At 34.7% G+C, this 15,691-nt stretch overlaps 3 protein-coding genes across 3 annotated transcripts; 2 read left to right on the top strand and 1 right to left on the bottom strand.

Annotated features, from left to right (window-relative positions):
- Window positions 1-2,839: 2,839 nt before the first annotated feature.
- On the bottom strand, window positions 2,840-3,592 carry LOC111380656 (protein NDR1-like). Its single transcript, XM_023004285.1, has one exon. It carries the CDS (start codon window positions 3,590-3,592, stop codon window positions 2,954-2,956), a length of 639 nt encoding a protein of 212 aa, XP_022860053.1. The 3' UTR covers window positions 2,840-2,953.
- An 810-nt stretch (window positions 3,593-4,402) lies between these two features.
- Window positions 4,403-4,966, top strand: LOC111380657 (protein NDR1-like). The gene has a single exon (XM_023004286.1). The coding sequence runs from the start codon at window positions 4,403-4,405 to the stop codon at window positions 4,964-4,966; it is 564 nt and encodes a 187-aa protein (XP_022860054.1).
- Window positions 4,967-5,701: 735 nt separating this feature from the next.
- LOC111380665 (protein NDR1-like) lies at window positions 5,702-6,485 on the top strand. Its single transcript, XM_023004293.1, has one exon. The coding sequence runs from the start codon at window positions 5,749-5,751 to the stop codon at window positions 6,310-6,312; it is 564 nt and encodes a 187-aa protein (XP_022860061.1). The 5' UTR covers window positions 5,702-5,748; the 3' UTR covers window positions 6,313-6,485.
- Window positions 6,486-15,691: the final 9,206 nt, after the last annotated feature.

Consider the following 15,691-nt stretch of genomic DNA (forward strand, 5'->3'; position numbering starts at 1 on the left):
TGATGCACTTGGATGCCAGGAGCAAAATCGCTCCGCGCATCACAGAGCATTTGCTCCGTTCTCCGTGATGCGCGGAGTTATTCTATTGTTTTATTTTTTTTGGTCAATTTTTTTGCACTAAGTGATTTATTTAGTTTTTTTTTATAAAAATCTACCATAAATCTTCTATATTCTCCCGAAACTCATTTTAAAAACTATATCATAAACACATCGAATGATCGAAATGAATATCGAAAATAGTTAAACGTACATCAAACGCGTGTGTTAAAAAATATGTATAACTAATCTTTTTTCTTAAAAAAATTAATTATTTTATTAATATTTATTATTTTTTCACGACAATAATTTTTTACGTCATTTAGAAAATTTTCTAATAAACTTTAAAAAAAATTTAATGTCGAAAGAGACATCATTTAAAAAAATTAATAATTTCGATAACATGCTGACTTTATAAATTTATCGACGATTGTACGGTAGTTGAATGCATAAATCTTCTATATTCTCTCAAAACTCATTTCGAGAACTATATCATAGACGCATTGAATGATCTAAATGAATATAAAAAATAGTTAAACGTACATCAAACGTGTGTTTTAAAAAATGCGTATAACTCGTCTTTCTTCTTTAAAAAAAATCAATTATTTATTAATGTTTATTATTTTTTAGCGACAATTTTTATAATAAAAATATTATGCGGTATAAAACACAAGATCAATTACCCAAGGAAAAAAAATTGCTGTACTCGGTTAGGAGTGAATGGCTCATCGATATGCATGTAAGGGTCAAATGGACAATAACGAAATGCTTCCTGAACGAATGGTAATTGGCATGATAAAAAATTCCTACAATTCGCTGCCATAAATTTTGTCTCACTCTCTCATGATGCACGAGAAGATTTTCTTTGGAAGGGACAGTTACAGTAACTCACTTGTGTAAATCAACAATGGAGGCAATAAAATGGTCTCATTAATTTCATTTATGGAAGCTACAACATTCTAACGAAGTGAAAGGATATTTTTTAAGTGAAGCTACAGTAATCGTCAACAAATGATTTTATAAAGTCAACAAAGACAGCAATAATACTGCCATATTTCATTATTATTTCCAGAAAAACTTTTTTTTTTGTGATGAATAGTACATAACGAGTTCAGCTACAGTACAAAACTAGTGTAGGGTGCAATCGCTGCCTCAGGTTGAACTATAAATATTGGATCCTTTCTTTTAAAGTAAAGGGGATATAATATAAAATGAGTTTTCCTAGAAATATTAACAGTCACGGTTATATTGGAAGGAAACGAATAGGTTTACAATAATTAAATGTATTAAATCTAATTATCCTCCTTAATCTTAATAATGAATAAATTTTATTAACACCATTAATTCACCCTCAACCTAACATGTGTTTTGTTGATTTATGTTACGTGCATAACTAATTATAAGTGACTGTTATGGGTATATATATTTAGGTTAGTTACTTTTTTAAGACAATTTCACAACTTCATTCCTATATAGATTCATACACGTAAACTTTACATTGTTGAAATGATTTTCTTCTACCACAGTTTCCATTGTACATACTTCTCACCACTAATATTTTTAGAATTTGAGCTGAGTATAATATTTATGTTTTTCACAAATTATTTTCAAATAAATTCTTGGATATCAAATTGAGGTAAGAATACATCGTGCAAAGTGATAAATTCTAATTCTTTGATATTTGTATAATTTTTGGTATAAAATGTTATAAGGCCTTCGGGTTGAACTCTATGTTAAATCCTTTTGGATGGACCGTTAGGTAAAAAAAATGTTAAATCCTATGAGATATGGGAATTTTTAAGAAATTCCTCGAGCTCTAAGTCTAAAAAATGTTAGTATATTACGTCAGTTTTATACTTATATCATGTGAATAAGAATGTGAATGTATTCTTACCGAGTGTTTTCAATATACTCACTCTTACAATACCTTTCAGATGAGAACAGGTAGTTTGGATGTGTGGAAGATTGACCGAGTGATGTTTATATGGGTCGTCAAGTAAATTTTCTAGAAAAGATAATTGTCAAACTTTTATTTATAAAAGAATAAAATAATGAAGATGAAAAAGATCTCGAGGCATTACAGAAAAAGTCTTAAGCAAAAAGAAAACCAAAGTTTTTTTTTTTTTTAATAATAAAAATCCACAATAGAAAGCGAAGTGACATTAAATCATAAATATAATTAAATGAGTCTCATTTTTCACCTTTAATTCAACTTATCATATAATATTAGCACCTGTGGTGCTATAGCATTATTCATTTCAGTTACCTATCCAAATAATTTTAATGATCTCGACTAATTTCTTTAACTCGTGTTTGTTAAATTGTGAACGGTTTCTTAGTTTCCTACACCTTTGAGCTTTAAATTGTCATGTTGCTCATGGGGTATGCCATAGCTCGAATTCTCCTTTTCTAATATCGACATATTGGGGAATTTATAGATGTCAGCGAACAATTCAATTAACCAACACAAAATTTTACCACTAAAGACATCACCAAACCACAGGAAATTAGTCGCTAAAATATGCAATTTGAACAGTTCCATCAAATATATACACCCTGTTTGGCCCCCATTACCTGAAAATGGTAATGGGGGGAATAGTATTTTTTAGAAAAATTAGTGGTTGAAAAAGAAGGTAAAGTTTTCGATTTACGTGTAATATTATTTTATAGAAGATTGTATGGTTGAAAATAGGAGAGAGAAAAATGGAATGTAATGTAATGTAATTTAATGTTAATCAAACAGGGGCATAGTAGTATCTGACCAATGATTCTGCAACGGATTTGTTTGTAACTTAAATCTAAATACCAGAAGAACAAACTAAGTTTTATTATCACTAAATATAGAGGATCAGAAGCATTGCTTTAACAACAAACAAGTGAGAAAGAGATTGAAGAAACATCGAAAGCCTCATCGTGTTTAAATAGCCGCTTTTCCTGGATGAGCCTGAGCCTGAGCCTGAGCCTGAGCCTGAGTCTGAGCGGGAGCCTGAATGCCTGAGGTGAGTTTAATAGCCTTCTTTTGGACCTTTTTACCAGAGTTGTTGATTTCCACAGTAGCCGAGACTGCCAGATTTCTCTTCTTGGACATGAAAAACCACTCTTTAAACTTAACCTTTGTAGCCAACTCCAACCTGAAAACTACTGTGGATCCATTAGAAACCGCGTTCACTGCGTCAAACCAAGGAACACCGTGAGTCTCGACCACATCTCTCCGCTGAGCACCTTTTTTTTTACCCTGATAAAACCCTCGAACTGTATAGTAGCCTATTGGAAGGCTTGGCTTTGGACCATAAAAGAATGTGAGATTTATAGTGTCATAGCGGACACTAATTTGATCCAAACGATTTTTGAGTTCGAGGTCGAAGAAGATAAAGTTGTTGATGGTACTGGCATTGGAATTATCCAATCTGTTGAGAGCAGGAACATAAAAGTTCTTTATTGAGCAACTGGGCCTCACTGTATTGGTGTTTACTACGATCAAAATGATCAAAAGGGTAATAATGAAGACGACTATCAGTTTAAATTTCATGCACCACATTATTTTAGATTTCACCATCTTTGGGCAAGATGATGAATACACATTCTATTTAGTCACTGTTCGGTTTTGATAAAATCAGATTTTTAGTAAATTTTGATAAAAATGATAAAATGTATAATTGAAAAATTGATAAAAGATGTTGATCCCATGAAATGTGGAATGGAAAATAAATTTTGGAGGAAATGAGGTCCAAATAAGGGCTTGAAAAAAATGAATGACTTATGCTTGAATTGTTCAAATTGAGATACTTTACGAAATATAAAATCAGAAAACCACACGTTTCCTAGTCTCTATAGTAGTGTTCATGGTTAGAGAAACTTGTGTGAAGTTAATCACGACTTATCTTGAGACCCTATTGAGGCGTTCAACATTATAAAACTCTTCCATTATACTCCATTTTTTGATTTGTTATTATAATTATTGTTATCGTTTCATTAACTAGAAAATACTTTCCAAGCAAAAAAACCCTAGATAGGGTCACTTCACCAGGGAAAACATCAAGCTGAGAATGTGAATTAAAATATGAGTCAAGTATTAGCTAGCTGTAACGCTTCTTTCAACTAATCTAAAACAGAAGAATCTTTTAAAGTAGTTTCACCACTTTAATTTACATGTAAGTCTTCACCTAATTTACATGAAAGGCTTCGATATCAAGATTCAACGAGCTTGACTCATGAAAGTCTTTTTTTATGTTTTATGACTTGCTTTTCCATTGATGTACCAAAACATGTAAACCATTCATCTTGTCTATATATATCGAGTGCTTTGTGGGAAGAAGGAAAATTAAGATAAAAAATTCATCTGGTCATATACATTTAAGTGACTGCAATGGACGAAAGCGGAAAAATTGCGTGTCTAATCTGTTGCATTTGCTTCATTTTGCCAACCATTCTGATCCCCATCGGTTTATGTCTTCAAAGCATCAAGCCAAGATGTTACATAAATGACTTTTATGCTCCTGCCCTCAACACACACATTCCTTCCAATGCTACCAGTTCCAACACTTTCATTTTCTTCGACCTCCAGCTTCGTAATATGATGGAAGAGAACAGCTTACGTTACGGAGATCTGAACCTCACCCTCTTCTACGGCCTGGATGGAAATATTCCTGTTGCTAATTATACAGTGCCTGGTTTCAAACAGGGTAAGAAGAATACAAATGATTGGAGAGACGTTGTCGAGACTCATGGACTGCCTTGGAATGATGCTATCAAAGCAGTTTCTAATGGTTCCAAAGTGGTTTTCAGGGCGGATTTGGTCGCAGATGTCAAGTTGAAACAAATGTTTTGGTCGAAGAAAAAGAAGATCGTTTTGAAAGCTACCGTCGAAGTCGATGGTTCTGGTGAGAAAGTCCATGGGAAACCCATCAGACTCAAGTCATTTGCATCTTAGCTAATATGAATTTTGTAGAATAATAATAATAATGGATTGGTTGTGATGAATTTATTTCCATGTACGACTGTTGATTTGATTTTATGAGCTGGGATTAAGTTGCTTTAGATTAGCTAGTTCTTCATTATGAATCTTATTATTCGTTTCTAAGAGTTTGTTTGGTATGACTTTTGAAAAGCCAAAATGAGTTTTTGAGGTTCAAAAGCTGCTTTTGGACCCGTTTGACTAATTTTACTAAAGTGCTTTTGATGGTTAGAAGAGTTTTTAGAGGAAGTTAGTTCAATGTGACTTTCTCTAAAAGCACTTTCAGTATAGAAAATACTTTTAAATATTAGTTTTCAAACAAATATTAAAATAACTTTCTCCAAAAGCTCTTTTACAATAAGCAAAAGCTATGACAAACGGGCCCTAAGTAGTATATAGTAGCTTTGTTAATGCAAACTTTTTTCTATTTATTATGTACTAAGAAGACTATATTGTCAAGTATTAGCTAGCTGTAACGCTTCTTTCAACTAATCTAAAACAGAAGAATCTTTTAAAGTAGTTTCACCACTTTAATTTACATGTAAGTCTTCACCTAATTTACACGAAAGGCTTCGATATCAAGATTCAACGAGCTTGACTCATGAAAGTCTTTTTTTATGTTTTATGACTTGCTTTTCCATTGATGTACCTAAACATGTAAACCATTCATCTTGTCTATATATATCGAGTGCTTTATGGGAAGAAGGAAAATTAAGATAAAAAAAATTCATCTGGTCATATACATTTAAGTGACTGCAATGGACGAAAGCGGAAAAATTGCGTGTCTAATCTGTTGCATTTGCTTCATTTTGCCAACCATTCTGATCCCCATCGGTTTATGTCTTCAAAGCATCAAGCCAAGATGTTACATAAATGACTTTTATGCTCCTGCCCTCAACACACACATTCCTTCCAATGCTACCAGTTCCAACACTTTCATTTTCTTCGACCTCCAGCTTCGTAATATGATGGAAGAGAACAGCTTACGTTACGGAGATCTGAACCTCACCCTCTTCTACGGCCTGGATGGAAATATTCCTGTTGCTAATTATACAGTGCCTGGTTTCAAACAGGGTAAGAAGAATACAAATGATTGGAGAGACGTTGTCGAGACTCATGGACTGCCTTGGAATGATGCTATCAAAGCAGTTTCTAATGGTTCCAAAGTGGTTTTCAGGGCGGATTTGGTCACAGATGTCAAGTTGAAACAAATGTTTTGGTCGAAGAAAAAGAAGATGGTTTTGAAAGGTACCGTCGAAGTCGATGGTTCTGGTGAGAAAGTCCATGGGAAACCCATCAGACTCAAGTCATTTGCATCTTAGCTAATATGAATTTTGTAGAATAATAATAATAATGGGTTGGTTGTGATGAATTTATTTCCATGTACGACTGTTGATATGATTTTATGAGCTGGGATTAAGTTGCTTTAGATTAGCTAGTTCTTCATTATGAATCTTATTATTCGTTTCTAAGAGTTTGTTTGGTATGACTTTTGAAAAGCCAAAATGAGTTTTTGAGGTTCAAAAGCTGCTTTTGGACCCGTTTGACTAATTTTATTAAAGTACTTTTAATGGTTAGAAGAATTTTTAGAGGAAGCTAGTTCAATGTGGCTTCCTCTAAAAGCACTACCAGTACAGAAAATGCTTTTAAATATTAGTTTTCAAACAAATATTAAAATAGCTTTCTCCAAAAACTCTTTTACAAGAAGTAAAAGCTATGACAAACGGGCCCTAATTAGTATATAGTAGCTTTGTTAATGCAAACTTTTTTCTATTTATTATGTACTAAGAAGACTATATTGTTTTATTACGCATTGTTTGGTCAGTGAATCCATTACAAATTCCTTTACGATAGAATATCATCAAATTAATTAATTGACTATTACCAAAAATTTTCAAATTGAACCATTTTTTTTTTCTCTTGTACATATATACACTGAACTTCAAGCATGCAGTTGGTAGCTTTACATTTAATCATTATACACTTCGATTAGCAGAGGCTGTAAATGAAGGATGTGACGGGACAGAAAGTCTTAAGAGCCAAGAGCAAAGAGAAAATTTTCTAATAATGCCTTTGGACAGTTCAATTCACTGTGGATTCATAAGAAACCGCCTTCACTGCATCGTACCAAGGAACGCCGTGAGTCTCCACCACGTCTCTCCGCTGAGCACCTTTTTTCTTTTTTTACCCTGGTGGAACTCTTGCAGTGTATAGTTGCCTATTGGAAGGGTTGTGTGTTGGAATTAATTGAATGTAATTGGGTTAAAACATTAAATGTAATATTTAATGATGTGGGTCATTGCAATTAATTTGGATGAATTGGAAAAGTCTTCAATATAGGCCCATATATTGATAAGCTCATTTTAAGTGTTTTATATATGGAAAGGAATCCTACATCGAAAGTTTACAAGAAAATAGTCTTGTTTATATAGTGAGTTGTGTAAATAATATATAATTTAATAAGTTACCTACCACTAGGCTAACTTTAGCTAGCCAAAGGCTAGTCACCACTAGAGTAGTGCGAAGAAAATAATCTTGTTTATATAGTGGGTTGTGTGAATAATATATAATTTAATAAGTTACCTACCACTAGGCTAACTTTAGCTAGCCAAAGGCTAGTCACCACTAGCACCACTCGCACCGCTCTCCAGACTCGGCACGCGCACAACGCAAAGTACGCATTGGGCGCTTTAGAGGCGCACTTGGCACTTCGCACGTACGCATCATCGCGAGGAGCTGAGGAGCCTTATAGTTTTCGAAAATGGACTCATGGTTCGATGACGTGGCAGCGCAAGGCTCGGTGAGTTGGCATTCTAAGTGGCGCACGCTTGGTAGGTCGGGGCCCTTTAATCCTGTGTGGCGGTTAGATGTACGCGTGGCATCCGCATGGCTGTGACTGTTCAGAAATTGGTGAATAGGCATGATGAATGGACACTTCACTTCATGGTTCAATCTGGGCCGTCAGATCATGAAAATAGTGCGATCCAATGGCTAAGACGAATCAGACCAAGTGGTGCACTAATTCCTGAAATGTCACACACCTGTTCCATGAGACACTTCAATCTCTATAGATAGAGACCCCCAGATTCGTTTTTTTACACACCAAATCAATTACAAATTCAATTGATTTCTAAATTCTTCTCTCTTCATATTCTGATCTAAAAATTCTCTTATATTTTCGTGGTTATTCCGTTCGAGTACGATTATTCATTGGTTCGACCGACAAAGTTGGTATTGTGCAGTATCGACTTTGGAAGGAGCGTTGTATCTTGGGAGACAGACGTCCATAATCCCGTTTGCACTTCATTGGGGGGCGAAATTTGTCTTAAAGAGATTTGCTTTGGCATACCTCGCTTCATCTACTATTTTCTATTTTTTCTGCTTACTTTATTTGTTCTTTTGATTGCGTTAGTCGAGTTTCCGACAACAATCTTAAGACAGATTTATTTTCTCATGTCTTCTACATTTCTATTATTGATTATTTCCTGTACTTGTGATTTTACAGAAAATGGCTAGTACATCAGTTAATAATACTAGCGTTGTGATTGGTACTGTTGAGAGCAATACTAATGCTGTGATTGCGCCAAATTTTGGTTCCAATCAATTTGTCATGCTACCAGCTTCACAACATGAGAAACCGAAAAAGTTCAATAGCACGGATTTCAAACGTTGGCAACAGAAGATGCTAACTTAGTAAAATTTCTGCGTGAAGAATATCTTGCACAAACATCGAAAAATGCTACTGATAAAAATACTCAGTTAGCTATTGAAGCATGGAAACATGCAGATTTCTTATGCCGTAATTACATTCTCAATGGATTGGATAACACTTTATATAGTGTGTATTGTAATTACAAGACGGCTAAAAAACTGTGGGAGTCTCTTGACAAAAAATACAAAATCGAAGATGCTGGAACGAAGAAATTCATGTCGGCAAATTTCTAGATTTCAAGATGACTGATTCAAAGACAGTACGAGTCAGGTTCAAGAGATACAAGTTCTACTTCACGATATTGAAGCTGAAGGTATGACTTTGAGTGTATCTTTCCAGATTGCTGCTATGATCGAGAAACTACCTCCACTATGGAAAGATTTCAAAAACTATCTCAAGCATAAACGCAAAGAGATGACGATGGAGGATCTAATTGTTCGACTTCGCATTGAAGAAGACAACCGAGCTGCAGAAAAGAAAAATAATGTCCACAACATGAAAGCAAAGGCTAAAATGGTGGAAGACTCGAGGTCTAAGAACAAGAAAAGGAAGCATTTTAGCTCATCTGTGGACAAAGAAAAAGTCAACAATGCAAAACGGTTCAAAGGAAACTGTTATATTTGCAGGAAGTCGGACATTGGGCTAAAGACTGTCGAAGCAAAAAGAAGGATACACAGAAAAAGAAATCGCCCCAAGCCAATATAACCGAAGTGGATAAAATTTCTACGGATGTTGGAGACATCAACCTATCTGCTGCTGTTTTTTAAGTTAATTTGGTATCTAATGCTAAGGATTGGTGGTTGGACATAGGAGCCACTCATCACATCTGTGCAGATAAGGGTCTATTCGCTGAATATAAGACTTTGAATCATAATGAGTGTCTTTACATGGGAAATTCTACAACATCCAATATTGAAGTGATTGGAAAGGTTATTCTGAAATTCACATCGGGGAAGGAACTAACGCTTAATGAAGTTGTACATGTCCCAGATATCAGAAAGAATTTGATTTCAGGAGCTATTCTTAGTAAGAAAGGATTTAAAATGGTGTTTGAATCTGATAGATTTGTACTTACTAAGGGGGGCATGTATGTTGGGAAGGGTTATTTACTTGATGGTCTATTTAAGGCCAATGCTGTTATAGTGGACAAAAAATCCATATATTTGTATCCACAAGTTATCAATAAAACTAATGTTTCTGTTTACTTGCTTGAATCTTCAAATTTATGGCATAGCAGATTAAGACATGTAAATCGTGCTTCCTTAAGAAAACTTGTAGGTTTAGGTCTTATACCTAAACTTGACTTCGAAGACAAACATAAATGTGAAATTTGTGTTGAAGCAAAATTTGCTAAAAAAACCTTTTAACACAATTGAAAGGAGTAGTGAATCGTTGTGTTTAATACACAGCGATATTTGTGATCTAAAATTTGTTCAGACTCGAGGTGGTAAAAAATATTTTATCACGTTTATAGATGATCACAGTAGATATTGCCAAGTTTATTTATTAAGTAGCAAAGACGAAGCATTGAATGCATTTGTTACTTACAAAAATGAAGTTGAAAATCAACTTGGAAAAACAATTAAGGTATTAAGATTCGATAGAGGTGGTGAATATGATTCGTCCATGTTTGATGAATTACGTGCTAAGTTTGGTATTATTCACCAAACAACAGTCCCGTATACTTCGCAGCAAAATGGGATTGCTGAGAGGAAAAATAGAACTCTAAAAGACATGGTTAATGCTATGCTTATAAGTTCTGGATTACCACAAAACTTGTGGGGGGAAGCAGTTCTAACTGCTAACTTTATTCTGAATAGAGTTCCCCATAAGAAAACTGGTTTGATACCTTATGAGTTATGGAAAGGTTGAATATCTTCCTATAAATACTTAAAAGTGTGGGGATGCCTAGCTAAAGTGGCTATTCCACCTTCCAAAAGGATTAAGTTAGGTCCTAAAACTATTGATTGCATTCTTATCGGATATGCAATAAATAGTAGTGCGTACAGATTTCTTGTGCATAAATCTGATATAAGTGACATTCATGTCAATACAATTTTTGAATCTCGAGATGCTGAATTCTTTGAAGATGTGTTCGCTAATAAAAGAGATATTCTTGAGAATACTCAAAAGAGAACATGAGATAATGCTATTGAAAACAATATAGAACCTGAATCAAGAAGGAGTAAAAGAGCAAAGGTCGTTAAATCCTTTAGTCCAGACTTTATTTCTTTCGTAATTGAGAAAGAGCCCCAAACATTTAAAGAAGCTGTGACTAGTCCAGAATCCGTATTCTGGAAGGAAGCTATAAATAGTGAAATTGAATCTATTATGAGTAATAATACTTAGCAATTGGTTGATCTTCCTAAGGGAACTAAACCAATAGGATGCAAATGGATCTTTAAAAGAAAGTTAAGATCTGATGGTTCAATAGACAAATACAAGGCTCGACTGGTTGCAAAAGGATATTGTTAGAAAGAAGGAATTGATTTCTTTGATACATATTCTCCAGTAATAAGAATTACTTCTATTCGGATTTTAATTGCTATTGCAGCCTTATACAACTTACAAATACATCAAATAGATGTTAAGACTGCTTTCTTGAATGGTGATTTAAACGAAGAAGTATATATGGAACAGCCAGAAGGTTTCCATAGTGAAAGGACAAGAGAACAAAGTTTGCAAACTAGTTAAGTCCTTATACGGTTTGAAGCAAGCTCCTAAACAATGGCACAAAAAGTTTGACAGTGTCATGATTAGGAATGGATTCGTCATAAATGGATGTGACAAATGCGTATATTCGGAAAAATTCGAAAAGGCATACGTACTCGTCTGTTTGTATGTTGATGACATGCTTATATTAGGGACTAATATAGAAGTCATCAATAGAACAAAGAATATACTTACCAATAACTTTGACATGAAAGATATGGGTGAAGCAGACGTGATTCTAGGAATAAAGATATCTAGAATATCAAATGGAATAGTCTTATCTCACACCCATTATGTTGATAAAATAATTGAGAAGTTTAAGACTCATAATATTAAAGAGACGAGTAACCCATTTCTTCCACATATAGTTCTTCACAAGAATAGTGGAAATGAATAAACAGCAGTTAGAATATTTCCAAATTATTGGTAGTTTAATGTACCTGATAAATTGTATAAGACCTGATATAGCTTACTCGGTAAGTAAGTTGAGTCGTTACACAAGTAACCCAAGTAATCAATATTGGGATGTATTACTTAGAGTTTTGGGATACTTGAAACAGACCAAATAGTATTCATTACATTATGAAAAATATCCTCCAGTAATTGAAGGATATAGTGATGCCAATTGGATATCAGAGACAGACGAGTCAAAGTCTACTAGTGGCTATGTATTTACTCTCGGTGGTGGCGCTATATCATGGAAATCTTCTAAGCAAACGTGTATAACTTGATCTACTATAAAATATGAGTTTATTGCTTTAGACAAAGCAGGAGAAGAAGCAGAATGGTTAAGACATTTCATAGAAGATATTCCTATATGGCCAAAGCCTGTACCGGCTATTTGTATTCATTGTGATAACCAGGCCACGATAGCCAGGGCTGAAAATTTTGTGTATAACGGTAAGTCAAGACATATACATCATAGACATAACACCGTTCGGCAGTTGCTCTCAAATGGAACAATATCAATTGATTTTGTTAAGTCAAAAGAAAACCTAGCGGATCCGTTCACTAAAGGGTTATCTAGAGAGCGTATAGACTGCGCATCGAGGGAAATGGGTTTAAAGCCTAAATGAGTCATCTTAGTGGAAACCTAACCTGGCAACTGGAGATCCCCTGGACTAGGTTCAATAGGAAAACTAATTATGAATGACTCGATAAGAATCACTTAGGAGTTTAACTCCTTCCCATTTCTACGATGCAAAAAGTGCTGACTATGAAGTGTATTAAGGATAAGCTTTGCTTTTAATGATGACTATAAATGGTACAAGTAATTACAGTAGGGTACTCTTTATAGTACATCACCTATGTTAGTGCGAACTTGGCCGGTTCTATGAGAATTTATTTAGGCGAATTCTCTAAAGCACTCGCAGAACCCAAGTAGTTCAAAGCCGAAATAATGAACACAATAGAGAATCAAGTTTGATATTAGAGATAATGTGTTTGGTCTATTGTCTGAGCTTGCAATAACGGCTGACAGTTCAAAATGTTGCGTTCACTGATTAGCCAAGTGAGTTCGATAGATTCTTACTAAAGAAGGTTCAAAGTGAGAGCTACCTATCTTGATGCCTTATATTTCAAATAGTACTCTTCTTTCGTCTTCCTTGATTTGAGTCGACTTCTTCCATTCATGTGGGAGATTGTTGGAATTAATTGAATGTAATTGAGTTAAAACATTAAATGTAATATTTAATGATGTGGGCCATTGCAATTAATTTGGGTGAATTGGAAAAGTCTCCAATATAGGCTCATATGTTGATAAGCCCATTTTAAGTGTTTTATTTATGGAAAGGAATCCTACATCGAAAGTTTACAAGAAAATAGTTTTGTTTATATAGTGGGTTGTGTGAATAATATATAATTTAATAAGTTACCTACCACTAGGCTAACTTTAGCTAGCCAAAGGCTAGCAAACTAGCCAAAGGCTAGTCACCACTAGCACCACTCACACCGCTCCCCGAACCCGGTCCCAGCACGCGCACGTCGCAAAGTATGCATTGGGCGCTTTAGAGGCGCACTTGGCACTTCGCACATACGCATCGTCGCGAGGAGCTGAGGAGCCTTATAGTTTTCAGAAATGGACTCATGGTTCGATGATGTGGCAGCGCAAGGCTCGGTGAGTTGGCATTCTAGGTGGCGCACACGTGGTAGGTCGCATCCTTTCGTTCTGCGTGGCAATTAGATGTACGCGAGGCATCCGCATGGCTGTGACTGTTCAGAAATTGGTGAATAGGCATGATGAATGGACACTTCACTTCATGGTTCAATCTGGGCCGTCAGATCATAAAAATAGTGCGATCCAATGGCTAAGACGAATCAGACCAAGTGGTGCACCAGTTCCTGAAATGTCACATACCTGTTTCATGAGACACTTCAATCTCTATAAATAGAGACCCCCAGATTCGATTTTTATACACACCAAATCAATTACAAATTCAATTGATTTCTAAATTCTTCTCTCTCCATATTCTGTTCTAAAAATTCTCTTATATTTTCGTGGTTATTCCGTTCTAGTACGATCATTCATTGGTTCGACCGACAAGGTTGGTATTGTGCAGTATCGACTTTGAAAGGAGCGTTGTATCTTGGGAAACAGACGTCCATAATCGCGTTTGCACTTCATTGGGGGGCGAAATCTGTTTTAAGGAGATTTGTTTTGGCATACATCGCTTCATCTATTATTTTCTGCTTATTTTATTTGTTCTTTTGATTGCGTTAGTCGAATTTCCGACAACATTGTGTTTGGAGCATAAAAGAATGTGAGGTTTATAGGGTCATAGCGGATATTAATATCTTTCAACTAGGGGCGAATCCAGGATGTTGAGCCAGCACGGGCGAACGTAATAAAATATTAGTGGCTCGTTTGATGTCATTTTTTGCAAAAATATGTATTTTGAAATAGTGATTTAATGGAGAATGTGTAGTTAAAAATAATAAAAAGGTTCGAATTTACGTGTAATATTATTTTATTAAAGAATGTTTGATCGAAAATAAAGGAAAGAAAAATGAATTCTGAACTAAATGTGAATCAAACAAGGCTTAAAATTTAAATAAAATAATTATTTTGTTGAAGTTGAACATATATAATTTTGTTATAAGAATAAATCGTACTCACCAAATAACATTATTACTTTGTGTAATTCAAAGGAAGAGCATGGTGTTAAAATTTTTACACTTGCATAAAAACCACTAAAATCTTACATATATTATTTTGCTAAACTTTGTACACAACTCATCAAGTGTCATAATGGTCAAACTTTCATTATATCTTAGAATAGCTTACAGGTTCGATTCCCTACTGGCCTTTTCCTTATTTCAATGATTTTTGGTAAAAATTGTATAACTAAAAATTTATAAAATAAATTGGTGAATAGATTCAAACCTGGGACATCAAAGAAGAACATGCAAGCGCTAACCAATTTGGCTAGAAGGAACAGCTGGAAGAAAAATGACTTACCAGTAATATATACTATATATTTGTCTATTCTCAGCCAAAAAAAAGGCTCCTGTCGGACAACCACGCGCGGCCGTGGGGGCTCGCTGGGTGCTGGATCCGCCAGTGCTTCCAACCCATTTTCGAGTTGGAGGTCAAAGAAGATAAAGTTGTTGCTACTAATGGCGTTGGAATTATCCAATTTGTTGAGAGCGGAAACATAGAAGTTCTTTACTGAGCAACTGGGCGTCCCTTGCTTCACTGGTCTTTACTACGATACATATGATCAAAAGAGGAAGGAGGAAGGAAAATATCAAGCAGCACAATTTGTAAAAGATATAGACAGGGTGCGCCTTAGCCCTTATTTCATCCTCCCAAGACATTATGAAATTGTGACTGTTTGAAGAAAAAGGATTGAATTTAGGAATATATATCAAAAAATGATAGTGGAGTATATATAGAACTGATTGGTGGGAATTAAAATTAGAATTTTAATATATTTTGATAAAAAAATTTTGAAATATATGGTTAAAAAATTGTGAGATCTATAAAATATGTGATCAAAATTAACTATTTGACTTTGATTTAAAAAAAAAAAGATTTAAATTTGTGTCAAACATATCCATTATAGTTAAATATGTTGACTATAAAGGAGGGCTTCCAAATCATCAACAACTACATGGAATGATTAATGCTTGACTATGCAAACCAGGAAACTTGTTATTTTTAAATACGTGAAAATTGCACTCCATGTCAACTTTTGACTTTGCATTTTCATAAATGTCATCTTCGTAAAATTGTCATTTTTGGACTCCCCCCCCCCCCCCCCCCATCCAAAAACCCA

Source organism: Olea europaea, unplaced genomic scaffold (assembly GCF_002742605.1).
Source record: "Olea europaea var. sylvestris unplaced genomic scaffold, O_europaea_v1 scaffold218, whole genome shotgun sequence".
Lineage (NCBI taxonomy): Eukaryota > Viridiplantae > Streptophyta > Magnoliopsida > Lamiales > Oleaceae > Olea > Olea europaea.